The sequence below is a fragment of the Ovis canadensis genome, chromosome 11, assembly GCF_042477335.2.
Source record: "Ovis canadensis isolate MfBH-ARS-UI-01 breed Bighorn chromosome 11, ARS-UI_OviCan_v2, whole genome shotgun sequence".
NCBI lineage: Eukaryota > Metazoa > Chordata > Mammalia > Artiodactyla > Bovidae > Ovis > Ovis canadensis.
Window position 1 is genome coordinate 28476755 of NC_091255.1, and position 22385 is coordinate 28499139.

Genomic DNA, 22385 nt, shown 5'->3' on the forward strand with positions numbered 1-22385 from the left:
CGGCCCGCAGCACCCTCTGCCCAGCCCTCTGACCCAGCTGCCTGTGTGCCCACAGGTGGTCCCACGAGTACCAGGAGGCCACCATCGAGAAGATCATCCGCTTCCTGCAGGGCCGCTCCTCCCGGGACTCGTCTGCTGGCTCCGACACCAGTTTGGAGGGCACTGCACCCCCTGGGCCCCATCTAACCAGCCCCTAGCCCCCATTTCCGCCATGCCCCCCATTTCCATCATCCTCCCCACCCCAGTGGAACAGCCCCTCAAACTGGCCTCCCTGGGCTGACGCAGCCTGGGCTCTTCTCAGGAAATGGCTAACTCCCCTGCCCTCATGGTCCACCTCAAACCCAACGTCCTCAGTATCTGCAAAGAGAAGGGAAGCCAGGCCCTGGGGGTGCTAAGACCTCCCCCAGGCCCTTGCCCTCAGTTCCTGTCTTGAGTGTGGAAGGGTCACTGCTCAGCTCTGAGGAGGTTCTGGAGGAGGAGGGTTTGCTGTGTGTTAACCGTTCCTGCCCTGCCAACAGCCGGCTTGCGTGGAGTGAAGGCAGGCAAACTCCAGCAGGGGTTAGTGCCTTGGCCACCCTTCTCCACCAAGCAAGGGCTTGGGCCCGGGAGCCAGCCAGGGATGAGAGGCCAGCCATGGTCTCCACTGAGAGTGTGCCTGGCCCCTGCGCTCACCACTTCCTACCGCCTGTGGCCTTGCCTCATAACCACTTAGTGCCCGTAGCTAGCCTGACCTGACCCCAGGTCCCCTCCCAGCCTTCCTAATGTGCAGCCTCCTTTGCCACACCTGGGGTCAGGGTGACAGCGAGCTGGCCCTCACTCAGGCTGGTCAGCAGCTGTGGCCTGTGCTCACGGGTGCAATGGGAGCTCCTGCTTGGGCCTGAGCAGGGGAGGCTGCATCTCAGAGTGCAGCTAGCCAACCTATTATGCCTTGGTGCTGTGTGCCAGGCCTCTGCCCAGCCTGGCTCAGCCCCCCATCCACCCACCAAAGGCTGCTCACCACCCACTGACTCAGGGAAGTGGAGTGAGGCAGCTCCGTGGGGCAGCAGCAGTAGCCTGGGCAGAACCTGTAGCTCCCCCAGGTGTGAACCCACTGCCCCCCAGGAGGGGAGAGGCAGGGCAGGTGAGGAGAGGCAAGATCCTGAAGAAGGGGGGATTTTGTTAAAATTCCATTCAGGACACCTGGGGTGGGGCCCGAGTTCCTGCATTCCTCATGAACTCCCCGGTAGGCTAAAGCTGGTGACCAAGGAATGACACTCAGTACCTTAGGCAGCCAGGCTCTAAGTCCTCACAGATGTCAATCATTTCCCTGACACTTCACCCCCTGGCCTCTAATCACCAGGGCAACCTTACCTGGTATCATCTCTGTCTGACAGAGAAGGAACTGAATGATGTGCCCAGTGTCCCAAGTCACCAGAGACGCAGACCAGGCCTCCTGGCATCCCGTCCATGGCCAGGGGCCCTGCTCTCTTGAGAATTATCCAGGAGGCTGCATCCCGGGCGGGGCTGTTGCTCTACAGAACGGCCGGCTTCCCTCTTGCCCCCAGGACTCTAGCCATGGGGGACAGGCTTTCACAACAGACACCTGACCCAGAGGCTGTAAAGAAATAACCGAGCAGAAGTGTCCCTCGGCCCCTTTCTCCACCAGGGGTAGAGAGTATCTCCTGCCAATAAATGCAGGCTCCAGCTAATGGGCTCGGCGGGCACCGGCCCAGCCCCTCCCCTCCCAAGGGCAGTGGGTTCACAACTGGCTCAGGTCCCAGAGCTGCCTCCCACAGATGCAAGCTAGGCCCCTCAGAGCTCCCCAGCCACATCTGCACAGTCAAAGGTCTCGCCCCAGGCTTGGAACTCCTTCCTTCCACTCCCCTCCCTGCCAGACACACTAGCCAGTCCTCTGAGTGCCCTTCACCCTTTCTCCTTCATGCTTCATGAATGCCCACCAGTGTCAGGCCCTGGACAGGACGGTACGGAGGCAGACCGGATGTTGCCCCCAAGAGCAGAGGCAGTAACAATATAATGTGATGAGTCTCCTCCAGAGAAGGCCTTGTCTTCTTGTTCCCCATCAGTTCCACTCTCTCGGGAGGCCCCTCACCAGCAGTACTCTGAGAGGTTGCCCAGCACACCCTCTACTGCCTGCCTCCTCTCTCTGGGGAATCAGAGCCCAGCCTCCAGGCCCTGCTGGAGCAGCTGAAATAAAAACCCTCGCTCTGCCAGGCCAGTGCATTCAGGGGCCTGCCTCCCTCGCCATAACCAACCACTGCCCCAATCGCAGCCAGGGCGGGCACCTTGGCCCTCACCATCCACCTAGGCCTGGCCTCACAGAGCCTCTCCTGAGACAGAGGGCTGAGAAACAGCCTTCCCCCACCCCCAGCCTGCTCTGACATTGTTTTGAAGGGTCAGAGTTTTCTGCTTGGATGGGCTGTAACTGCTACCCCCACTATGGGGCTGAGTCAGCCTCACCCCATCCCACCCCTCTCCGAGACCAAGACCTTGCTCATGACCAAGAAACACTCAAAAGTCAAAAGTCCAGCTCCAACTCATTTAGCCTTCCTGGGGCCCCACAAATAGAGGCATTCTATTTTAGAATGTATGAGGTAGGAAGGATCTAAGAACAATATTTAATCTAGTGTTTCCTAACTTGTCGAATCATGACCAACAATTGGGGGGTGTCGCTGAGCTAGCCCTTCACAGAAGGCCACATACGAGTCAGAGGCAGTACCTGGAGTAGATCCCAGGCCTGAGGTCAACCCAGAGCCTTTTTGCCTACATCCACACCGCTGGGCCAGGAGAGGGGCCTCTCCTCACTTGATCTCACGACAGGGGACAGTGACATGGGAATCTGGTAACAGGCCACAACTGACCTTGGTTTGCCTTGGGCCACCCCCATTTTACCTGCGTGATTTCTAACCAGGAAACTGGCTGGCAGAGCACGTGAGAGAGAATGAGGGCGGGAATACCAGCAGGGGACTATGCCCTGTGGCCAATTCTGTTTTGAAGAGTCAGGTGTTAATCTGATTTGCTTGGAGGTTTATGGTCCTCATCAAAGCCAGTGCCTTAAGACCCAATCTGATTCTGCCTTTCAATTTCAGGCTTCCCTAACGCCCTAGAAATGGGCCTCACATTCTCTGGGACTTGGGCCTCCTGAACCATATGGGGAGGCTGGGCCCATCTCCAGGTTCCTGTTGACCTATAGGTACCAAGGGAGGGTGTCAGCACATGGCCCTGCTGAAATGCCTAGAGATGGGGGGTGTTAGAGAGCTGAGTGGTAGCAAAAATTGATTCTGCTTGGGCTGGTGTAGCCAGGAAGACTGGGACAGGTGCCTTCAGGGAGTGGATCTCTGACCCTGAGGAATGAGCAGCCAGGGCTCTGCCCAGAGCTTCTCCACTGGCCTGATGCAAGCGTGCCAGCGCTTTGCCTCCCAGAAGCTCAGAAGACAATGGGCAGTCAGATGAGGACTGAGCCAGCTGTGCCCAGTACCAATCTCATGGCAACTCTGGGGGCTCCTGTCCCTTCCAGAAGCTGCTGCTGTCTGGTCTATGGTGGGCAAACTGGGAAAACAAGGCCCCATAGCCTAATGCCATGGGGGAGCCAGGAAGTTCATTTCAGAGTGGTTATACTAATTTACGAAGAAAGCTGAGTGCCGAAGAATTGATGCTTTTGAACTATGGTATTGGAGAAGACTCTTGAGAGTCCCTTGGACTGCAAGGAGATCCAACCAGTCCATCCTAAAGGAGATCGGTCCTGGGATTTCTTTGGAAGGACTGATGCTAAAGCTGAAACTCTAGTACTTTGGCCACTTCATGCGAAGAGTTGACTCATTGGAAAAGACTCTGATGCTGGAAGGGATTGGGGGCAGGAGGAGGGGACGACAGAGGATGAGATGGCTGGATGGCATCACGGACTCGATGGACGTGAGTCTGAGTGAACTCCAGGAGTTGGTGATGGACAGGGAGGCCTGGTGTGCTGCAGTTCATGGGGCTGCAAAGAGTCTGACACGACTGAGCAACTGAACTGAACTGATGATGATTGGCACTGCTAAGCCCAGCAGATTAATTCCCACCCAGAAACAGCAGCATTCTCCCTCCAGGGGACACCAAGTCCCTCCCCCAAAGGTACCATATTCATCACTAAGGAGTGATGAATTGAACACTCTGAGCTGCCCAGTTTGTGCTGGAAGCAGAGGTGCCAGCCCTCAGGCTTCAACTGGTCCCTCCGTCAGGACCTCTCCCCTCCCCTGGAGGGTTCTGTGTGATTCATGGCCTAAAGGGTAAACAGACCCCTGTTCCAAACAGGGGCTCCCCCACCACCTGCCCTGAGTAGATGACAATTCAAGATCTGGGAGTCATACGCTGGCACTGCTGTGGATGAGGCAGGGGCCTTGGTCCAGGTTGACCATTCTGTCCAAGGTGAACATGGCCCTTTGGGGGGATTTGCCGCTATGCTAAGGGCTGGGATCCAGATGCATCTCCTTCCAGTTGGTCAGCACTCACGTTGCTCCTCTTGCCCTCTGTCCTTGGGTCCAGGCAGATCAGGGGCTCTGGGAAAACTCCTGGAATTCAGGGCAATGATTATCCCTTTCCAGTATCCTGTGAGAGACCAGAGAGAAGGTTCAGACTTAACATGGGGGGGACCCTCACCTCCTGGAGGAGTGACATGGGCTTTATTGGGTGGGCTGGTCCAGGTAACCCTCCCTCCCCAAGCTAAGAGGTGGAAGACAAAACAGAGGGCTCGGGGAAAGAGAAGCAAGTGGGTCAGGTGAGCATGGGGCCCAGCCACAGCTATCCCAGGAAGCTGTCCAGGCTTCCCTTTAGCACATTTCTGCCATGGTTGTTGCATCTGTAAAATGGGAATGGAGAGGGGCGAGGGGATCTGAGTGTGAGAACACAGCCTTGCCAAGCAGCACTGTGAGCGTGTCCCTTCCCCTACTGGCCTCTGCCTTGCCCCTGGAGAACCGCTCCCAGAGAATTAGGCAACCATCTGCAAGGGGAGAGAGACACCCACAGGGGAAGAGCTCCAGAAACGAGGAGGTGGGGAGGAGGAGGAAGAGGAGCCCTTTAGGTAATCGGCTCCATTCTGACCGTGAGTCACAGCCCTGTATTACCCCATCAGGATGGCCGGGATGAAGAGCAGTCCAGCTCCCAGGAGGAAGGGGAAGCCCTTCATGAGGTTCAGGGTGGCTGGGTAGAGCGAGTTGAAGATGCCGGAGGCCATCAGCATGGCCAAGCCATTCACACAGGCCAGAGCAGAAAAGAGAGCGCCTGTGAAGAAATAAATACCACACAGCAATTTGAAAGACCTAAATGCAAATGCTGGCACTACTACCCAACAGCTGTGTGATCGGGGGCAAGCCACTTCACCTGGGTCTGACCTTTCCCACCTATAAACCCTACATCATGTGTTGTGTGTGATAAGGCTTCAGTGAGGTCATACATGGAGAGCACCTGTGCTATAAAATAAACAGCTGTTGTTAAATCTATTACAAGGACATGTGATGTCTTCTCAAAGAAGCCTGATAAAGTCTGATAAAATCATGTGGGGTTTATCCCCTTTGGGATCATCACCTGTTTAGGATAAATTTCTGGGTTAATTCTCAGTTTCAACACTTATTAGCTGTGTGATCACCGAATAAGTCATTTATCTTTCTGGGTTTCTGTCCCCCTTCTGTTAAACAAGGACATTACCTTTCGTGGATTGTTAGGAATGCTGGAAACATTATATACACAGGTAAAGCAGCTATGCCAGGGCCTGCCCTCCTAGAGGCAGTCAGTTAGCAAAGGCTGTTCCTTTCTCCTGTTCCTCTTAGCATCTCTGGGCACAGTGAAGGAGCTAGAAAAAGGCTTATTGAGTGAAGGAATGGAAACAACAGAATGGTTGTGAATGAATGGTTCTGGAGACAACAGAACCCACGATGGGATACATGACATGAAAATCTCTGCCATCGCCAGAACCTCTTTCCCGAGTAGAAGGGAAAAGGAGGATAAGCCAGATGTTTTCTGACTGTGATCTAAAGACCCAGTGACCTGAGACACTACTCTTTATAGATATGCCAACAGAACACAAATTGCAAAGCTCGCTCAACCCTGGGCTTCCCTGGTGACTCGGATGGTAAAGAATCTGCCTGCAGTGTGGGAGACTCGGGTTGGATTCCTGGGTCAGGAAGATTCCCTGGGAGAAGGGAATGGCAACCCACTCATACTATTGCCTGGAGAGCTTCAAGGGCAAAGGAGCCTGGTGGGCTACAGTCCAGGGGGTCGCACACAACTGAGTCAGATACAACTGAGTGATTAACACTTTCATTTCACTTTTGCTTTGAAGCTCAACCTAACAGAAGTTGAGATTAAACTATCAGACTGTCAAAGCTCGAAGGGCCTCCAGATGTCACCAAGAGCAATTCACGTGTGTTACAGATGAGGAAACAGGCCCAGAGAGGGAAAGGGACCTAACCAAGATCACACAGCCGGTGTGACAGAACCAGGACTAAAAACACAGATCCTAAGCACTGGTGCTCTTAAAAACACACCAGGTGTGCTACCTAGGTCCACCACTTCCTGAGTGATCTTAGGTGAATCAACTGAACACTCTGGGCCTTTGTTTCATCTGCCGTGCAGAAACAATGAAACCTAAGTCACCAAGTTGTTTTGTCTCATTCGAGCTTGGACACTGTGACCCCAGGAAAGCAGGGGCCTGGGCATGGTCACGTCCATTTTGCAGATGGAAAAGCTGAATTCTGGAAAGGGTAAATCCTCTGCTGGGCTTGAAAACATAAGCCCAGCAAAAGAACATAATCACATGCAGCTGACTGCAAATTCCAACTCTGATTTGGTTGGGAAATGCAAATCCCTGTGGTCCTCTGGCAGCCCTGGGTGCTTGGACAGCAACGCAGTTGTCTTAGCTACTTTTCCAGGGTGGGAGGAAGGAAGGTAAGCTCCTCCCAGCCCATGGCTGCCCTCGGCCCAGTTTAGGCAACACTGGCCTGAGGAACCAGACGCGGGCTGACCCTGATACTCACCCTGCTCCGATTGCCTCACCAGTCTAGATAGCTTGGCCCGGATGATAGGGGTGACGACCAACGACAGGAAAAGGAGCCCGTACCCTGGGGAGAAAGAAGGAAAGATCGAGAGAATGGGCTGGGGAGGGGGTGCCCCAGTGAGATGCAGCAGAGCTCTTGTGTCCACGCCATGAGGGACGCAGGTTAGACGCTGGAAGAACTTCCCTGATGAGGAAGCAGACCATGAGGGCGCACAGTAAGCACACAGGAAATGCGAGTCCTTTTCACTGGACATTTAGTGACTCACAGGCTTACACTGTTTCCTTAGGGACTGTTTCTCTTGCTTGTGCAACTGTCACCTCCTCAGCAAAACTGCAAACTGTTCAAGGACAGTGGAGCCTCCAAAGTGGGCACACGACGAGGCCCCGCCCCCAGAGCCCCTGAAGATGACAGGCACCCCCAAAGCCCTGAGCAATGACAGTGCCTTCATCACCTCTGCAGCCCTGAAGGCGCTGAGCCCAGCACATGGAAGATGTGCATGGAGGATGATGTGTGTAGAAGGAAAGGTGCCTGGCCCTCATCAGCTGCACTGTCCAGAGGAGCAGCCACATTAAGAAGTCTGTGATTACTGGGACTTCCCTGGTGGCCCAGTGGTTGAGAAGCCACCTTCCAATGCAGGGGACCAAGGTTCGATCCCTGGTTGGGGAACTAAGATGCCACATGGCTCGGGGCAACTAAGCCTGCATGCTGCAACTAGAGAGGGCCAAGTGCTGCAGCAACTGAGGCCTCGAACAGCAACTGAGCCCATGTGCAGCAACAAGAGAAAGCCCGTGTGCCTCCATGCCAAACATTAAAAAAAATCTTTGTTTTAAACTGTGATTACTAAGTGGCTGACTGTACACATTTTCAGGCTCTATTAAATCTGTTCATTCAGGAAAGTGAACTTCCTCATTTTCAGCTGTCCCCTCCAACCAAAAAAAAATGAAAAGAACTAACACAAGCAGGAATCTGATAGCTGTGGTCTGAGAAGGCTGGCTTTTTAAAAGAAACCCAAGGTCCCGTGACCCTTATCAGAGAAGTGAGCATTAAGGCATTAACAGCATGGACTTTGCTTAAAAGCACCAGGGGAGGGAGGAGTGAAGCAATTAGCGTACAAGCGATACTATTGTCTTTGGCTCTATCTTACAATATTTATGGTTGGTAATGTGAATTAATTACTTTGGCTACTGAAGGTCTATCTTTTCTGTATAACAGGTGGGTTTTTTTTTTTTTTTTTTAATGACATTTCTTAGTCACTTGTCCTCCAGTGCAGGCTAGGGCCACAGTGATGTTTCCAAAGACATGGGCATGAACTGCACTTGGGGACAGCACGTGGCCACCCAGTAATTCTGAAACAAACTGTCGCTGAACCCATACACTTTACCTGTAAACATGAGGGGTGTGATGGTAGCAAATGCGAAGACCATCATCCCCAGGATATTGAAGACCAGGCCGATCTCAGCCACCCAGGTGTCGGCCAGGCAGTACTGCAGAAGCCGCAGGCCCAGCAGACTGGTGAGGTATGGGAGCTGCTGAGCTGCGGAACCGTAGCTGATCAGCCGAGAGTCCCAGCAGAGGGGTGCACTCAGCTCATAGAGGGTCAGGATGTCCTGGGCCCCAAGGTGCACTGTGATCATCACGAAGATGGCCACTGAGTACAGGGCTAAGTGCTTCCTGGACTTCTCCAGGGCCTGGGTCACATAGAGCTGGATGATGGATCGGTGGTGACGGAGTGTGAAGAGACGGGTAGGTGTCCGCTCCTTCACTGTCTCACCAAAGCAGAATGCTGCATAGAGAGTCATGACGGTCAGCAAGGCCAAGGCGAGCCAGAAGGGGTTGACATAAACCTGCTCCTGGAGCAAGGAGCCACCAGTGAAGCTCGCCAGCATTCCCGCCACCCCAATGCATGCTTCCAACAGGGCCATTCGGATAGTACGGGTGCGGCTGGAGCTGACATCAGCTACGGAGGCAAAGCCAGCGGCCAGGAGCCCACTGAAATCGCCAAGGAGGGCACAAAGGATGCGGCCCAGTACCAAGTAGCCGACGTGGAGGTGCAGCTGAACCACAAAGATGGACAGCACAGTCTGGAGCAGCAGGCCGAGGGAGGCCAGCACCAGCAGCGGGCGGCGGCCCACACAGTCACTCCAGGCGCCCAGCAGGGTGGACGAGAAGAGTCCCACCAGGAAGCCGCCCACGTTCATGTAGAGGGTCCAGTGGGAGGTAAGTGTCTCCACTTCCTGTGGGGGCAAGAGTTGTATTATGGGGACGGGGAGAGCTATCCCTCCCTCTGGGCTGCCCACCCCCCACACTGTCACCAACCTGGGAGATATAGGGATCTGGACTTTCTCTGAAGCCCTAAACCTCAAGAGAATTTTAGTATCGATGCTGGAGAGGGTATGGGAAATTTGTAAGATCCATTCCTTACTTTTACCACTGTGAATGAAAAATGCTGCTGCTATATCAGGGTTCAATCCCTGAGTTGGAAAGATCCCCTAGAGAAGGAAATGGCAACCCACTCCAGTATTCTTGCCTGGGAAATCCCATGGATGGAGGAGCCTGGTGGGCTACAGTCCATGGGGTTGCAGAGTCAGATACGACTGAGTGACTAACACTTATCATTTGTAATGTTTTGATGTTCCTCCAACCTGGTTTTTATCACAAAACTCCTATATATCCTGGCTCCTCCCTTATCTCTCAGGAGCAGTCCTTTGGAGCTGAGAGACAGCCCCCAGGGCTTGAGTCCTCAGAAAGTTAGCTAAATAAGACAATTTTAAGGGCTTCCCTGGTGGCTCAGTGGTAAATAATCCACCTGCCAGTGCAGGAGACACAGGTTCGGTTCCCGGTCGGGGAAGATTCCACCCGCTGCAGGCCAACCAAGCCTGTGTGCCACAACTACTGAGCTGTGCTCTAGAGCCCCTGTCCCCAAACAAGGGAAGCCGCCTCAGTGAGAAGGCCCAGGACTCTGCATCTAGAGAGTAGCCTCCGCTTGACACAACTGGAGAAAAGTCGGGGCAACCATGAAGACCCAGCATAGCCGAAAATAAAGTTGAAAAAACTCTCATCTTTTTAAGTTGTGCATTTTGTTTTTTCAGAAATACCCCCTTGTTAACCCTCAAAGCTCGCTTTATCTGCATCAGCTTTAAGCATCTCGACACCAACTTCTCAGGCTCCAACTTTTGCTCCCGCCCCGCCCACCACCCAAGATCCTAACCCCCGCGGCCGTCCCCAGTCTTTACCCAGGGCCCGCCCCTGCCACGCTTCTCGCTTCTCCGCAGCCCCCCCCCCCCGCCGCCCCACGTCCACGCGCGCGGCCCCTACCTGCGCGATGGGGTTCACGCTGTGGTTGCTGCAGCTGCCCCTGTGACGGGTGCCGTTGTAGCCAAGGTCTGCACTGAAACGGTGCCACAGGTACTGCGTGGTGACCGGGCCCTGCAGGACCAAGGCGAAGTTGGCGAGGAAGACGAGTGGCTCCACGCAGCCGCGGCACAGCACGGACCGGGTGGGCCAGGCGCGGGGCTCGCCCGGGGAGTTCGCGCGCCCCTCCATGCTTGCGGGTTCCTTGCAGAGTTGGGGCAAGGCAGAAGGTTCATGTTTCTGCGCCTGCGCTCAGCGTCGTTTTTTGTTTTTTTTTTTAGTGGGCGGGACGGAGCCAGGACTGGTGAGCCCCTCCTTCCTCTCAGCCCCTCCCTCTCTGGGCTAGGAAGGGCAGGCGGGCCCCCCCACCTCGAAACCCCTGACTTACAAGTGACCTCGCCTGCAAACTGTGCCAAGATATCGCCTGGCACTCCTTCCCAGGCCCCGAAAACCCCATAACAGTAGGAGAATATCAATAATTAACATTCATTGATCACTTATGTGCTGGGCGCTGTACTAAACTCCACGTGGGTTAATCTCCCAACTTTATAAGCTAGTTATTGTTAAGGATCCCAGTTTACCCATAAAGAGACAAGAACAATCGGGCATTCAAAGCCGAGCTGGAAAAACACACGACTTCTGATGTCTGTGCTGATGTTCTGCCCTGCGACAGAGCGACTCGGTGGATAAAAGTGCAGCCTCCAGTTCTACTGGCTTAATTCCATCACCCAGGTTCTGGGCATGCCACTTGGCTCTTGGGGCCTCCGTTTCGTCATCTTTAAAAGGATGGTGCTAATAGAATGTGACTCAAAGCGTTGCTCGGGAAGCACAATGTCTGATATATTGTAAATGCTATTATTGTAATGAATAGACTGTCACTTGTTCCCCTTCTGCCCACAGAATCTTTTTCCTGGGAAGCTAATCTGTTTCTGGGGCTGGGTCATGGCTCTGCAGTGCCCTTGGAGGAGCAGAGGAGGAGGAGGAGGAGGAGGAGGAAGAGGAGATGGTGGAGGGCCTGGGAGGCCCTTAAGTGTGGCCCTACTTTGGTGCTCCTACTACAGAAATAGGGGCAGAAGGCTGTTGGATCTCTATCTGGCCCTGTTTTATTGACTGTAAAAGAGAATAGTACTACTTGACTTTCTTCCTTATCAGTGCATTTGTTGAATGCCCCTTGTATGTCGGGGACTGTGGACAGGAGAGGTCCTGGAAACACTGCAATGTAAAGAGAAAAAAAAAAAATGTTGCCTGCCATTCCAGTTCTGTAGGGATCAAGCCATTAGCAGCTACAGTCACTCACCATCCACCCTAGGGCAGTATACTGAAGGGCCTTCTGTGCTTTGAACCCCAGCCCCAGATAGTTGAGATCATTTAGGGAAAAATCTCAGTGATTCCAGATTCTTGTGTCTTCCCATACATTGAAGAGTTGTTGTTGTGTCAGTAAGTCATGTCTGACTCTGCGAGTACTCAGATCACCCTGTTCTTTGTGGTTTGCTGTTAATTTTCTTATGTTTGACTGTTTCTTTACCTGTTTTTTTTTTTTTTTTGGCTACACCTCGAAGGATGTAGAACTTCCCTGCATCCTCTGCAGTGGAAACCAGGAGTCTTAACCACTGAATCACCAGGGAAGTCCCTCAACTAGATGTTTTTCTTTCCATTGGGTGACTGATTAGTGGCTAGTGGCCTTATAGAACTGGAATGGCAGGCAATATATATATATATTTTTTAACACTATTGTGATAGGATACTGAAGCTGGGAGGGATTGGGGGCAGGAGGAGAAGGGAACCACAGAGGATGAGATGGCTGGATGGCATCACTGACTCGATGGACGTGAGTCTGAGTGAACTCCGGGAGTTGGTGATGGACAAGGGAGGCCTGGCGTGCTGCGATTCATGGGGTCACAGAGAGTCGGGCGCGACTGAGCAACTGAACTGAACTGATTGTGTTTCCAGAACTCCTCCCTCCCCACCCCACCCAACTCCCTAGTATAGTCCTGGACATACAGAAAAACTCACATACATCCTGGTTTCTCCGCTGCCTCTTCAGAACAATTTCTTAGAGCTCAGTAAGAAACTGAATAAACCCAACTCACAGTTCTAATGTTGTGCGTTTTTTTCAAGTTGACAGCAATGAGGAAACAAAGCCCTTACTGGGGAGAGGGGTGGTGTGGGCTGTAGTTTCTAGAATGGTGGGGGAGAGACATCAAATAGTCCTACTAATCCATGCAAGATTTCAACTGCAGAAAGTGCTTTAGAGGAGACAAGCTGTGGAGCTCTAAGGGCACAAATTCAGGAGCCTGGCCAGGTCTGGAAGGAGCTAAACCAGGAAAGGCTACCTTCCCTGACAACAGGGCAGCTGACTGGATTTCTAAAGGCAAGCCTTGTGCCATAACCCATAAGCCTAATTCTTGGGGTGATGGGGGCTCCATTTCTGGCCATCATGGCTATGTGTGAGCTTGTTGCTGGCTTATTAATTTTCACCTACCTTCCCTGAGCCAAAAGGAGCCCCAGGCTGAGACAAGGTAGATGCTAGCTAGATATGGTAGACTGAAGGATGCCTGCACCCCCAACAGCCATCACCATCCTCAGCTCTTCCTGAAGTGAAATGAAAGTCACTCAGTTGTGTCTGACTCTTTGTGACCCCGTGGACTATACAGTCAATGGAATTCTCCAGCCAGAATACTGGGGTGGGTAGCTGTTTCCTTCTCCAGGGGATCTTCCCGACCCAGGGATCGAACCCAGGTCTCCCACATTGCAGGCAGATTCTTTACCAGCTGAGCCACAAGGGAAGCCCAAGAATACTGGTGTGGGTAGCCTATCCCTTCTCCAGCAAATCTTCCCAACCCAAGTCTTCCTAGAGATAGGAAATAGTACGTGAAACATACAAGCCCCTAGGTTGGTTCCCTCCCCTTTCTACTGCTTTCGGAGGGACCGTAGTCTTGAAGCAGGATTTTGTTTTCCTGTCCAGGGATAGCCAGTCCACCAGAGGTGGAGACTAGAAGCAAAGTTCTGTGATTCTTACCCCAGTTGGAAGCAAAAATGTTTCAAGGAGGCAAACGCTGCAAAACACATACAAAGCGTATTATTAGAGACACAGCACAAAGTATGGGAGGGCACACAAAGAAACAGCTTATTTATGTCAGAAGCCGGGCAGGAATACAGATGTCTGGAATAAGGAGTGCAGTAAGCGGAGCTTTACGCCCCTTATATCAGACAGTCCTTCCAGGTGAGTGTGTGCATGTGTGTGTTCAGTCATGTCTGACTCTTTGTGACCCTGTGGACTATAGCCTCCCAGGCTCCTCTGACCATGGAATTTTCCAGGCAAGAATACTGGAGTGGGCAGCCATTTCCTACTCCAGGGGATCTTCCCAACACAGGGATCAAACCCAAGCCCCTGTCTCCTGCATTAGCTGGCAGATTCTTTAGCACGAGCACCACCTGGGAAGCCGGGTCTTTGTTCACGTTTAGTCGAATGTCTTATTTCTTTTTTCACACCTGACTGGTCCTTGGACTCTCCCCAACATGCATGCACAACTTTTTGCTAGGATGGATCCCGCCACAGAAGCCTGTGGATACATTTCCACGCTTATTATGGGGTGAGGCTTCCTCTCTTTTGGACCCCCAAGAAGCCTTCCTGCACATGTGCAGACAGGAATGTCTTCCTTGACCTGAGAAGTGGGTACCTTATCTCCTAACTTTAGCAGAGCTCAGCTTTTGCCACCTCCTTTGTCCTTGGGAGTGTCTGGGTGAGAACAAAACTTCTATTTTACTCCACTTGACAAACACCAGCTCTCTAGCCCAGGGGCCCATCTATCTCCTGCCTGCACGAAAACTTGGCCCAGTTAGGTAAGCTGCAGTGAGGAAAGGGTGGTGTCCAGCTGAAATCTCTCTTTTTTAAAATTAAATTAATTTTTTAAAAAATTTTATTTTGGCTGTGCTGGGTCTTTGTTGCAGTGCACAGGATTTCTCTAGTTGTGGAGAGCAGGGGCTACTCTTTGTCATGGTTCAAGAGTTTCTCATTGCAGTGGCTTCTCTTGTTGAGCACAGGCTGTAGGGTACACGGGCTTCAGCAGCTGTGGCTCGAGGGCTCCAGAGCTCAGAATCAGCATTTGTGGTACACAGGCTTAGTTGCCCCAAGGTAGGTGGAATCTTCCTGGACTAGGGATCGAACCGCTGTCCCCCACATTAGCAGGCAGATTCTTCACCACTGAGTCATCAGAGAAGTCCACACTACATTTTCTTTCTTTTTTTTTTTAATGTTGCTCCCTGCACCAAGGGGGATCTTAGCTCTCTGACCAGGGATGGAACTCGTGCCTCCTGCATTGGGAGCAGGGAGTCTTAAGCACTGGAACACCAGGGAAGTCGTCAGCTGAAATCTTAGAATCGTTTCCAGATAAAGAACTAAGGCTGAAAGGCGGAGGGCCAAGGTCCATCTCTGGAAATGGGACAGGGTGTGGCTTGTCCCGGAGCTGGAGCCCTCAGTCCCCACTTGGGGAGAGGCCCCTTCTCTGATGAAATAACATTATTTTTAAGTCAGGGCAAGAACATTTTTAAACATAAAATTCTCTCTCTGCCCATTTGAGCCACTACCCCTTGCCCTTTACTGTGCATTAAGAAGCTGTGTAAGATGTTAACTAGATCCCCTTAGAAGACCCAGCAATGCCTGTTCAACCCCTACCTCCTCCAGAAAAAAAAGTACTTTTCTCCTGACACCAGCAAGGTAACTCCTTAGGAGACCTTTCTTTCTCAGTCCTGTAAAGGGGTCACACTAACCCACGACTAGCCCTCCTGTACTATGTAAACTGTCAGTATTTTGATGTAACATTTTGTCTCAAAAATTTATATAAAGGTAGGACAATCTTCAGAGCTTTCTGAAAGACCATCTCCCAGGTTGTACTCCTCAGATTTGTTTTCTTTTCTTCTTTCTCTTTTGTATTTTTAATTCTTTTAATATAAACATGCATTTTAGTCATGGAAAATAAAAAATTTTTAAATCTGATGATGTTCTTCTACTTTTTATTTTTTATTTTTTAAGTAGTAGACTTTTAAAGGTGTAAGCTTGTGGAATTTTAGTTCCCCGACCAGGGATTGAACCTGGGCCCTCTGAAGTGAAAGCATGGAGTCCTAACTACTGGACCACCAGGGAATTCCTCCCCTTGGAATTCTGGAGACATCAACAGGACCTGGCTTTCCTTGAACCAGGCACTGTGTGAGAGCATTACGTATTATCTTAGTCAATCCTCACCACAACCTTATGAAGTAGGCACTGTTATTTTTACAGATGACATTATCTATGGCTTAGAGAGATACAGGAAAAATCCTTCCTACTCTGGGCATAGCTTACATCCATTCCAGTGTTTGCTGGATTCCAAGCCTTGGTAAATCTTAGTCCTGTACCAGGACTACCCTTCCCACCTTGCTTAGCCCTAGTAAACTCCTGTTCATCCTTCAAGACCCACCTCTGCACCACACTTCTAGGCAGAATTAGTAACTGCCCAGCACTCCAGCACTCTTGCCTGGAAAATCCTATGGACGGAGGAGCCTGGTAGGCTCCCATGGGGTTGCTAAGAGTCGGATACGACTGAGCGGCTTCACTTTCACTTTTCACTTTCATGCATTGGAAAAGGAAATGGCAACCCACTCCAGTGCTCTTGCCTGGAGAATCCCAGGGACAGGGGAGCCTGGTGTGCTGCCGTCTATGGGGTCTCACAGAGTCAGACACGACTGAAGTGACTTAGCAGCAGCAGCAGCAGCATATGCTTCCACAAGGCTGTTTTCATGCTTCTAACCCTGTTTTAGACTTCACCTAGTTATAAATATGTGTTCATGGGTTTGTCTCCTCCCAAACTCTACCCACATCTTACGGGCAGGGCTATTACTTACTCATCTCTGTATCTCCTAGCAATGGGCCTGGCATGCAATAAGATGAAAAGCCATACACACTACCACATACAAAACAGATGATCAACAATCAACTATGCAGTACAGGAAACTCTACTCAACCTTCTGTAATAACCTATGCGGGAAAAGAATCTGAAAAAGAAGGAATCTGTATATATCTATCTATCACTAAATCACTTTACTGTACACCTGAAACCAACGCAACATTGTGAATCAACTCTACTCCAATATAAAATTAAGTTAAAAAACATTTTTAAAAGATGAAATGGTAAATAGGTTCGATGGCCTGCACCAACGCCAGACAATTGATTGCAGCTGCCTGGATTGCTACATCGAGATGAACACTTTCTTTGGCTTGTGGGAAGGAGTCATGTGATCCATTAATTCTGTCTGCCCTGGCCTCAGGAATAAACATCTCTAATGACAGGGTTGTCTAGACCTGGCCTGGCTGCTCTGTAACTTTTGTGGGGAAGCTTTGGAAAAGCCCGGGGAAGCTACAGTGGCTTCTTCACTCCCAGTCAAAGAACCTTGTCTCACAACCAACCACTATGAGAGAGACAATAGCCAACAAGAGTTCCTCATCCAGACAGCAGTCTTGTCATGACTTCCACTCAAAGCCTGTGCTTGCTTTTCACGGCTGGCCAACCACAGCTTCAGGAGAGCTGTTCTTGTTTTCAGATATTACAAGGGAGGGAGAAGCGAGCATGAGGGTAAAGACATTTCCTGTTTCTGGTTGTTGCTTCTCCCATGGCAACTCTGAGCTTTGTGTGACTGTGTCCAGATAACCACGGATGGTGGTTGCTCTTAAACCGAGCTTGAAGACGGGGAGGAATTTTATCAAAAAGAAGTGAGGCTGTCCCATCTGAAAGCACCAGCTGAGCCTTAGAGCAGAATGCTGGCCAGGATCCAGGGAAGTGCAAAGCTGCGGACATAGCTCCCTAATCACCTACCCTACAGGGGAGGCTCCTTACAACCTGAAGCTTGCAGGATCCCAGTTCCCCATACAAGGATTGAACCCGGACCATGGAGTGAAAGCCCAGAATCCTAACCCCTAGGCCAGCAGGGAGCCCCGCCCCCCTGGGTTGGTCTCGTTTTAAACACTTTGTCCTTGGCAGAACGCTTCTCATCCTTCCATCCCTCCATCCATTCACTTAGCATCTTACTGCTTGCCAGGCTCACTGCCAGGTGCTAGGGTGACAGATAAGTGTTTACACAATCCTCTTCCTCAGGGCATTCCCTCAAACAGCACCACCTATTCCAAATCACAATAATAGAAGTATGCAGCTACAGAAATCTGTTCAAAGTGTCTTCATGAGGAGGTCAAAGGATTCACAGCAGAGAAGCTGAATTTTGAAGCATGAGATGGTGAAACAACGTCATCAGGCAAACAGAGAGAAGAAATAGAGAAGGGTTTTCTGTGCCCTGGGAAAGGCAGGTCCGTGGATAGCACAGTTAAATAGCATCATGTTGTGTGTCTTAAAATGTTTTCATTCTTTCAATGTAAATGTTTAAAATATGGTATAAAAATCTGTCTTGTTTGTAGAGATGTGGATGGACCTAGACACTGTCATTCACAGTGAAGGAAGTCAGAAAGATAAGAACAAACATCGTATATTAATGCATATATGTGGAATCTAAAGAGGTGGTATAGATGATCTTATTTGCAAAACAGAAATAGACACAGACGTAGAGAACAAACACATGCACACGAAGGGAGGGAAAGAGGGAGGGTGGGATGAACTGGGAGGTTGGGAATGACGTATATACAGTATTGATACTATGCATAAAATAGTTAACTATTCAGAACCTATGGTATAGTTCAGGGAACCCTACTCAGTGTTCTGTGATGATCTAAATGGGAAAGAAATCCAAAAGGGGGGATATATGTATATGTGAGGGCCTCCCCAATGGCTCAGCAGGTAAAGAATCCGCCTGCATTGCAGGAGACATAGGAGACTCAGGTTCCATCCCTGGGTTGGGAAGATGCCCTGGAGGAGGGCATGGCAACCCACTCCAGTATTCTTGCCTGGAGAATCCCATGGACAGGGGAGCCTCGCAGGCTGCAGGACACAACTGAGCCACCACACACACTCACATGTGTATGTAAAACGGACTCACATAAAGCCACTATACTCCAATAAAAATTAATTTTAAAAAACAAAGAGAAAAAATTAAATTTGAAAACCTGTCTTGGGAATTTCCTGGTGGTCCAGTGGTCAGGACTCCATGTTTTCACTGCCATGGTGTGGGTTTGATCCCTGATTGGGGAACTAAGATCCCACAGGCTGCAAGACACTGCCAAGAAAACAAAAGAAAACAAAATATCTTCTCTTATCCTCATGACAAGTCTGTGAGAGAACTACTGTTATCCTTATTCTACAGATGAGGACATTGGAGAGGTTACATGATTTGCCCAAAGACACTCAGAGTAGCAGAGTCAGTGTTTGAGTTGGCTTCGGTTTAACTCCAAAGGCTGCAGTTGCCACAGTCTCTGTGGTGGGTCGGTGGTCGTTTAGTTGCTAAGTTGTATGCGACTCTTACGACCCCATGGACCGTAGCCTGCCAGGCTCCTCTGTCCATGGGATTCTCCAGGCAAGAATACTGGAGTGGGTTGCCATTTCTTTCTCCAGGGAATCTTCCCAACCCAGGAAATGAACCTGGGTCTCCTGCATTACAGGCAGATTCTTTACCAACTGAGGTACAAGGGAAGTTCACGGACATATAGCCTGTGGGCTGGATATATGGCCCACATTTGTGTTTTGTTTGAGCGGTACAATGTTTTTTAAAAAACTAGTTGGCTCACATAGTATCTTGTAAATTTTGAATTAGTTTCCAACTAACTTTCACATGAAAATCCAGATTTCTAGATTTTCTCAAAAACTCAGGGACTTCCCTGGTGGTCCAGTGGTTAAGAATCTGCCTGCCAACGTAGGGGACACGGGTCCTAACCCTGGTCCAGGAAGATTCCACATGTCACAGGGCAACAAAGCCCATGTGCCACAACTAGTGGAGCCTGCAAGCCTCAGTTACTGGACCCAGGCGCTCCAGAGCCCGTGCTCCACACCAAGAGGAGCCGCCGCAGTGAGAAGCCCATTCACCGCAACTAGCTCACTGCAACTAGTTGCCCACATGTAGCAGTGAAAACCCAGCACAGCCAAAAAAAGATTTTTAATTTTAAATTAAATATAAAAATAAAAAACAACACAAGATTTAAAAAAAGAAAGAAAACTCAAAACTGTGACAACATTTACGTAAGCCTATTGCCTGGTTGAAGCTAGAATGGGACTGTCCTCTGTTTTGAGGCAGGGCGTGTGTTCTCCAGTTCACCACTCCCCCACCATCACTTTCACTCACATAAAAAACACCTGGCCTTGTAGGCCCGCAAGCTTGCAGCCCTTTTACTGGGCTCTGCCATTGTGTGGAAACAGGATTCCAAAGTATCCCAGAGTTTCTACAGAGCTTGTACTGATGCTTTCTGAACATAAAGCAGATGGAATCACTGTGATACTATGCCACACGGCTGTAACAAGGGTCTGAAAAGCATTGTTTCCACCTATACATTTTTAAAAAAATACTCCATAGTTGCTTTTCAACGTTGTATTAGTTTCTGTTCTGAATCATGTTTTCATGCTCTGAAACAACAGGTTTCAGGCCTGTGTATACATATATCCCCTCCCTCTTGGCCCTCCCTCCTACTCCACTTCTCTAGGTCATCACGAATACGGAGCTGGGCTCCCTGTCAGCAGGTTCTCACTAGCTATCTATTTTATACAGGGTAGTGTATGTATGGACTCTCCTCGTGACTCAGAGGTGAAGGAATTAGCCTCCAATGCAGGAGACGCAGTTTCGATCCCCGGGTTGGGAATATCCCCTGGAGAAGGAAATGGCAACCCGCTGTAGTATTTCTTGCCTGGAAATCCCATGGACAGAGGAACCTGGCAGGCTACAGTCCATGGGGTCCTAAAAGAGTTGGACATGATTTAGCGACTGCACAATGACAATGTATCTATGTAAATCCTAATCTCCCAGCTTGTCCCCTGTCCCCTCTCCCCCCACTGCCCTGGGTCCACATGTCTGTATCTCAATTCCTGCCCTGGAAATAGGTTCATTAGCTGTAAGCCCAGTGGGCTTCCCAGGTGGCGCTAGTGGTAAAGAACTCACCTACCAATCAGGTAGATGTAAGGGACACAGGTTCAATCCCTGGGTCGGAAAGATCCCCTGGAGGAGGGCATGGCAACCCGCTCCAGTATTCTTGCCTGGAGAATCCCATGGACAGGGAAGCCTGGTGGGTTTCAGTCCACAGCATCCCAAAGAGTCGGACACGATAGAAGCGACTTTGTGTATGCATGCAAGGCCACCATAATCCAGTACTGCTACACCTTACAGCAACAGGGAGAGTGTGAGGCCAGAGAGGTTGGCAGGGGCCAGATGATGCCCCTGAGGAGTCCAATTTTGATCTTACTGGGTTCGAGGTATCTGTGTGACATCCCGGTGGAGGAGGGCCCTGATGGGCAGCTGCACACAGAGCTCGTGAGGAACAGAGGGGCTGGAGTCATCATCCCCTGATAGAGTCAGGGGTGGGGTACAGACCCTCCTGAGAAGACAAGTGACAAGGAGCCTGGGCAGGAGGCTATGAGGAGCACAACAGTTCAGATGGACAGAGGAAGAAGGAGTGGACAGAGAGGGAGAAAGAGGAGAAGACGAGTGCTGAGAAAGCCAAGAGAGAAGAATTTGCAGGCAACATTGGTGACACGTGGGATATTAAAGAGAAATCAAGGCAACTGGGGGTCAGCGCTGGGCACCCCAGAAGTTTCAGCCAGTGAGACAAGGCCAGGGAAGTCTAGAAATCAAATCACAATGGGTTAAGGACGGACTGGCGAGGCATTTAATACCAGGAAATGAGGCAAAGGTGGCCCTTGATAAACTCACCCCTGGAGAGTGTAGCAAGCAAGACGCAGCACATCTGGGGTGAGACTGGCTCCTCTCTCAGAGGCGGGACTGAAGTTCAGGGATGGGCAGGGCTGATATCAGAGACCAGCGTAATCTCAGGGAAGCGTATCTGAGGCTGAAACCCAGTCAGGGGTAGAGAGAAAGCAAAAGCTGCAACCCCAGCTAACCCTGGCCAGGCTCGGTGTTGACAGCAGCAAACGCGCTCTCCCATCCCCCATAGCGTAACCTGTCGAGGCAGCCAGTGCCCTCCAAGGTCCGAGGGCTGACGTCTCAGACTTACACTCCAGGGCTCCTAGGTCGGCTGTCAAAGGCTAGGCTGGGGCACTTTTCAGCCCTGCCAAACCCACACTTCAGGCTGTCTCACTAGCCTTCTCCATTTTTAATTTTTATTTATTTATTTATTTTTTACTTTTTTGGCTGTGCTGATTCTTTGTTGCTGTGCGTGGACTTTCTCTAGTTGTGGCGAGCAGAGCCTACTACGCAGTTGCAGTGCTCAGGTTTCATTGTGGCTGCTTCTCTTGTTGCAGAACACGGGCGCTAGGGCACAGGTTTCAGTAGCTGTGGCGCACAGGCTTTAGTTGCTTTGCAGCATGTGAGATCTTCCCGGACCAGGGACTGAACCCATGTTCCCTGCACTGGCAGGCAGATTCTTAACCACTGGACCACCAAGGGAGTCCTCTATGCAATTATTTTTGTCATTTAATTGCTATTTGCCCCTTCCTGCCCCCACCGCCTTTTTTTGGACAGGAAAGTAGGATTTATTGGTGGGTATATGTAAGGAGGGGACAGCATCAAGGCTCTCATGAGTACAGGGCCTTCTATTTATCCCAAGGGCCATGACTCGGGATGTATCTGACCCCACAGCCATCAGGGATAAGCCACTTTTCTGCCTACATGTTTTCAAATTCATCCACATTGAACTTAATACATCCCCGCTTCTTGGAGGTGTGGATCTTCTGGTGGCCAGGGAACTTGAACTTGGCCCTGAAGAGAGCCTCAATCACATGCTCCTTGTTCTGCACCTTGGTGCGGATGGACATTATTATTGGCCAACGTGGAGCCTGGCTGCTGTGCCCTGGGGCTTTGAAAAGATGCCGTGGACACGTCTGGGGCCTGGGACTGGGGACAGCATGCCAGTAATAAATGTCCACTGGAAAG

General features: G+C 50.8%; 2 protein-coding genes across 4 annotated transcripts in view; one reads left to right on the top strand and one right to left on the bottom strand.

The window, feature by feature from the left end:
- The window catches only part of SARM1 (sterile alpha and TIR motif containing 1), a 25047-nt gene extending 21985 nt beyond the window's left edge, over positions 1-3062 (top strand). The window contains exon 9 of the mRNA XM_069602961.1: positions 56-3062. Within this exon, the coding sequence (XP_069459062.1) occupies positions 56-197 (142 nt within the window). The 3' untranslated portion in view covers positions 198-3062. The remainder of the gene's footprint in view (positions 1-55) is intronic.
- Positions 1-10649, bottom strand: part of SLC46A1 (solute carrier family 46 member 1) — an 18259-nt gene extending 7610 nt beyond the window's left edge. For 2 of the 3 annotated variants that reach the window (XR_011259769.1, XR_011259768.1), the window contains exons 1-5: positions 10344-10649; positions 8410-9262; positions 7008-7091; positions 5100-5256; positions 4489-4584 (exon numbers count right to left, since the gene is read on the bottom strand). Coding sequence is in view for 1 of the 3 variants with exons in the window: in XM_069602962.1 (XP_069459063.1) it covers positions 4527-4584; positions 5100-5256; positions 7008-7091; positions 8410-9262; positions 10344-10571 (1380 nt within the window). In the remaining 2 variants the exon portion in view is untranslated. Of the gene's footprint in view, positions 1-2522; positions 4585-5099; positions 5257-7007; positions 7092-8409; positions 9263-10343 lie in introns of those variants that run through there. The other variant, XM_069602962.1, reaches the window with a different exon arrangement.
- Positions 10650-22385: the final 11736 nt, after the last annotated feature.